General features: G+C 32.3%; 1 protein-coding gene across 1 annotated transcript; it reads right to left on the bottom strand.

Annotated features, from left to right (window-relative positions):
- Positions 1-1328: 1328 nt before the first annotated feature.
- On the bottom strand, positions 1329-3457 carry LOC121251589 (coiled-coil domain-containing protein 9-like). Its single transcript, XM_041150868.1, has 2 exons — positions 3021-3457; positions 1329-1800 (listed from the first exon to the last, which is right to left on the bottom strand). The coding sequence occupies exons 1-2, from the start codon at positions 3327-3329 to the stop codon at positions 1615-1617; spliced, it is 495 nt and encodes a 164-aa protein (XP_041006802.1). The 5' UTR covers positions 3330-3457; the 3' UTR covers positions 1329-1614.
- Between the last annotated feature and the right edge of the window lie 2543 nt (positions 3458-6000).

Below are 6000 nucleotides of genomic sequence, written 5' to 3'. Positions count from 1 at the left end.
CATGTGTTTCATGATGGACCCCACATTGGGAAAGAAGGTTTGATGTATGTGTACTCTTCTTATTTGTTTAACTATATATTTTTATGCACTTCTTTGTTATTGCAAAGTCTAACTTCTCCACTGAAAGCAGATCAACATGAAAGGCTTAGATGGTTTACAAGGACCCATATATGTTGGGACTAGATGTATTTTCAGAAGGCAAGCACTTTATGGATTTGATGCACCTGCCAAGAAGAAGCCCCCTAGCAAAACCTGCAACTATTTGCCAAAATGGTGCTGCCTATGTTGTGGCACTGAAAAGTAATGCTAGAAAAATTTCTTATTGTGTATTAGAGTTTAATTAAACTAATGTATGTGTTTTGTAATATTCTTAGCAAATTAGTTCAAACAATGTAATATGTAGTTGATTGCATCTTGTATGTCGCATTCATTTTACATGATGAATATTGATTTTTTTTTATTTTTACATGCATTTAGTTAAAAAGTTTTATTAATTTTTTATAGGCTCATGTTAATATTATAGGCTTATGTTGTATTGAGAATATGATTTGAAATTCTAAATGAAGATAGAATATTTGAAGTCCAAGTAATAATAAAAAAGCTTTTGGGTAAAAAAAAAAATCCGGATTCAACCTGAAATCCGGAATCCGGGTTTTGAAAAACTCGGATTTACCCGGGTTCTAGCCCGGGTTTGAAACCTGGGTCCCAGTCCGGGTAGACCCGGGTTCCTGGGTTGGAACCCGGATGAACACCCTTACTTTCATGTATTTTTCCAAGCTCTCTCAGGCGAATGACAATTCCTGAGGTTTTACCTCTACAAATATTGCAGCCTACTCTTCTCAAATAAAAGTGTTACAACTATAAAAATATCTCGCAAAAATAAACTCATAAATTAACATAACATTATATGATATATTAGATATATTTTATAATAAAAGTAGCTTTATAATTTAATGGACAACATCAAGTAACGTCAATTCACCAGTCTCATATGATACATGGAATCTTTTGGTAGCTAAAACATTTCTCCTTCCAAGATAAGGCTGCAAAAAGTGCCAGAAGAGTTTTGCATAATCTCTTATCAACCGGAAACCATTTGCCTTCAAATAGGCAATGGAGCGCATGCACTCAAAGACTGAGTCAGCTCGGATTTATACTATGAAGAACAATCCTAGATTTTCAAGCTGTGCAAAGTGAGGGATAATAATATATATATTTTTCCAAAAAACAAGGTTGTGCAAAGTAAAGAAAACCATGAAACCTAATGAGTAACGATACAGAATCCAAAAAGAAAATGGCCAACCTAATTCCCACAACAGAAGCTATCGTCCATTGAATCCAATCTCTTATATCACTTAAAAGTCTACCAAAACAGAAATTGAAGCCATTCTTCACAAGTTTGCCTGAAAAAAGTCTCAACAAGAATACTCCGTGGTATCTTAAGCCCAAACTCCGAAATGCTGCTTTAAGTAGCCTTCTACCTGGATGACCATTACATTATCATCCACTATACATATGCACGAGATGAAGCAAACGTGAATTAAGTGAATGAGCAAAAAAAACAAAATTTCCGAAGAGGTTGAAGGCCCCACACTTTGCCGCTGACACAGAGTTCTACTGCTTATCAGGCTGCTCTGGCTCTTCCGTTTCAGGGTCTTCCTCCTCTTCCTCTTTTTTCTCTTCGTCTTCCTCATCTTCTTCTGGTGGATCATAAGGCAATGGAGGTGGTAAGGGTGTTTTCATAGGGCTAAACTGGGGGAATATATCAGGTCGACGCCCTGGCTTTGGCCTCTCCCATTCCTGTCATGTAGATCCAAATAGGTTGTAAAGTATCATAATTAATGCAACTGACAGAAAGTATTCATGGTGAAAACAGATCAAGCACAAGAAGTTTCTAAAAATCCCAGCTATAGGAAGTTCCCAGGTCATTAACAAGAACAGAGTGATTGCATACAACTTATAGCATCAAGTTACCCTTCTCCATAAAAGGTTGAGACACACAATCCTCAAAAAAATGAAGAGATAATCAACATCCTAGAAGTGGTAGGTGTTCGGGTGTATGTGGAGACTGGTTTTAGAGTTGAAAATAAAAAAACAGAGTGTTTGCTCGATGTGCGCTCGACGCTGGATTCGAGCGAAGCTCAACCCGTGAGTTCGCTTGAGTCCCGCGAGACAGTGAGCTTAAGCGAGACACAAATCCTAGTGTTCGCTCGAGCACCACTCGAGCCAATGTTGTTCGCTCGATACGCGCTTGACATGCCGAGGTCAAGAACTAAGAGTGGGGACAATTGAAAGCTGATTTCCTAAAATTGCATAATCATAAATCATGTAATGTTTCCACAATCACTCTGAAGGGTCACAGATTTATTAGTCAATAGTAGAGCAGATTTTGCCTCCAAAAAAGATGAGGTTGGAACTTTAAATCAAGCCGGTCAGAAGATGGAAAAGGTCTTACAGAAAGTTAAAAGAAGAGCAACAGGTTGCAACCATCCTATCAAAAAGCGATTCTAAAATGCAGCTTCAAAACTGCCAGAGAGTTTTCTCGATTCTCAAAAGACGCGAGCATTCCTCGCCCTCATTGGTGGTGAAGGTGGTAAAAAGTAATTTTGAACCTAGGCATTTTAAATGTGCTTAAGCAAGCAATAAAAATGATTACCTTAATGAGCACTATTACTCCAATACTTGTGAAGTAAAACAAACAATATTTTCCCCTAATTTCGCGTTTGGTTTGTCTAAGCCCTAAGATAAACTACTAGTAATGCAAAGAAACAGGAGGTTTTTTCTTTTCTTTTCTTTTCTTTTTTAAACGTGTCTTCTCCCGGCATGGCATAAATGGCATGGCATGTGCAATTATCTTAGTCAAAGGACAAATCCAAAATATTTTTGCCAAAAAATTAAGCTATTATATATAATCAGAAGAACCATAAATTCAGAATAATTTAACATTGATTAGTAGTAAAATTTAATCATAAAGTTAGGGAATTCATCAAACCCAGAAAAGAAAATAGAGAGGGAGATACGATGGGGAAATCTAGGGGATTGCGGCGAGTGAGCTTCTCTTCGTCGGGGGCCATACGAACCAGCTGCAATTTCTTCGCTCTCGCACGGTTACTTGAAACGAAGAGCCGGGAATCGAACATAGGAATGGAAAGCATAGAGCATCTGCAGCGAACTAGACGGCACGTGTGGGCAGAAATAGCAGTAGCGGCAGCGGATGAAGAAGAAGCAGCAGCAGCTGAAGATTTGTATGTAGCTGTTGTTGGTGAAGATGGAGAAGGCATAGATAGGGTTTTGGAGGTGGGTACTGAGAGGCAAACGGACGCCATCATTTTCTTCTCTCTCTAACCAATGTATCCCCGGAAGGCTGTCTCTTCCGACTCCGGAGAAGCAAAACGCCAAGTTGCCAACGACCTCTGTCTGCTCTACTGTATGCTTGCCATATGATGCAGAAAAATAAATTCAATGCAAATATTCACACCTCACAGCAATTATCTTTTTAGGCATGATGTAATAAGTACAACAATGTCTTTCACATAGTAAGATTTTTATAATTCTTTTATTAAAATACTTAGATAGTTAGGAGAGGGATGTAAATAATCTCGAATTAATCATCCCATTTGACCGCTTGTGATTTTTTTTTTTAATGAAGTAATTTTAAGTGTATTGATATTTTTTTTTTATTTTTTAAAAATATTTAAATGTCTTAAAAAAAAAAAAAAAAAAAAAAAAAAAAAACTCTGGGCATACCGCCCAGAGATAATAGTGGGACAGCATAATAGCTGCACTCTTAGAATAATGATAGTATGACATCTCATTTTGTCTCTTTATTTTGACCGCTCAAGTATTCAAGTTTTTTTAATTTATTTTTACTTACTGATTAAAGAAATGACTATTAATTATTAATTTTTCTTTATTTTTTTAAAAATGTGAAAATAAAAAATAAAAAAGAAGAATTTTACCTAAAAGACACACCCAGCGTTGGGCGGCAACCTAACATCACCCGTTGGATTAATAGATTTTATATTGCTCAATTGGAAGAAAGAATTTTCCTAAAAGTGGACTCTATGAGAGAGATAAATCCATAAAATAAGTCTCACAACATTTATTATAAGAAAAAATCTACACAATCTCTACACTGCACACTTTTTTTTTTATTTTTTTATTTTTTTTATCAAATATTTAATATATAAATAATGAATAGAAAAATTAAATTAGTTTAAAAAGAATAAACTCAAAAAAAATATTAAAAAATTTAAAATTTAAAAAAATGTGATGTGTGAAGGATGGAGATTGTGTAGCATTGCTGTATTAATAATAGAATAAATTGTTCAGACATTATTAATGTTCAATAAATGATATAAGATTCATTGTATGTGTTTATTTCTCTCATTCTAAATTCTAAAGTATCACGAATTCTACGAGATTTCTATCCCATAATATATACTCTATATTATACAATACAGTTCATGTATTGTATATTTTTGTATATCGTGTATGTACTCTATATTTTTCTATTGTTAACATACCAATCTCTTTTAAAAATTATGTGAACCGTAATTACATATAGTGGCAATTTACATTTCAAATTTCTCTACCAAACAAATCTAAGCTAATCTGTTTTCTCCTTTGTTTTAGTACTTCATGCATAAATTACTCATGTTGCATCTACAAAATCACGGCATGTTACAATCAAAAGTCATGCAACCGTGCAATATATAAAAAGATTTTTGATTTTTTTTATTTGATTGTGAAGTTTTTTATCCTAATAAATTACATATGAAAAAAAGAAGACGAAGAGAAAATAATACAAATATTTTTTATTTTTAGAATTTTAAGTTATATAACATTTATTTTTATGACCTTTGAAAAACCTTAAATAAACAGGTTTTCATTTTTAGCATATTTTTCTTCTTTTATATTAGGTGTCCATCCTTATTCAAAGGCACCCATAAAAATATATTAAAATGAGTACTGCTAGCGAGCATATTAAGAAAAAAAAAATACATAAATTTACTAATAATGATTTCCTTAACTATTAAATAAAAATAAATAAATTAAAATAATCAAGCCGTAAATTAGATAGGAACTTCCCTAACATTTTTCTATTAAAATACACGAATCCTCTACATTTTACTATAAAGAAAGAATAGCACCCGGAACTCAAGACTTCACTCTTTTTTTTTTTTTTTTTTTTTTTTTTTTTTTTTTTTTTCTAGATATTTCTTGTTTAAGAAAAATTGCTTATCCCTATTAAAGTAATTAATAGTAAAAGTACTGAATATTTTTTATCGAATAAACTGAGTTAATTAAGAGCATTGCAGTGATCTATTTATTTTTCAACTTAAATTTTATACTCATATTTTTTTTTAATTTTTTTAGCGAGTTACTTTTCAAAAGCATTATGACACTAAATATATATCTCTATTCCCTTTAAATATATATTTCTATTTTTATTTTATTTTATTTATTCACGTGATAATTAGAAGGTTTATTATAAGTCAGTCATCTTTTACAAAAAGCCACATCAAAACACTCTAAATATTTATTTATTCCATTAAAATAATATTTTTAGTCTGTCTTTATTATATATCTATTCTTATTTTACTTTTTTATTCTTATTTTATTATATATCTACTTAACCCTTTCAATATTATCACTCAAAGTTACCGCTCAAGAATTTTAATTTTTTAATATTTTATTTTTTTACTTAGTACTTAAGGAAGTAACTATTAATGAAGTTATATATTTTTTTTCATTTTTTTTAATGATTAAAGATGTTAAAAAAATATTAAAAAGAAACTAGAAAAAAAATAAAAGAAGTTTGAACTAGCGGCATGCCTAGCAGTAAACGTTGGGTGGCCCGCTAGCACTGCCCTTTTCCCAATACCCTAAACTGCTCGTAGAGGCTATCTTCTTTTGAGAATCCCACTCGACACGCTTGCTTTTTACTGTCGTAGTTTAATTAATTTGAATATTGAGATGAGATGAAATGAAAAATTT

This window comes from Juglans microcarpa x Juglans regia, chromosome 2S, assembly GCF_004785595.1.
Source record: "Juglans microcarpa x Juglans regia isolate MS1-56 chromosome 2S, Jm3101_v1.0, whole genome shotgun sequence".
NCBI classification, from domain to species: Eukaryota; Viridiplantae; Streptophyta; class Magnoliopsida; order Fagales; family Juglandaceae; genus Juglans; species Juglans microcarpa x Juglans regia.
Note: the sequence above shows the minus strand (reverse complement) of the source record. Positions and strands in the feature narration are given on the sequence as shown.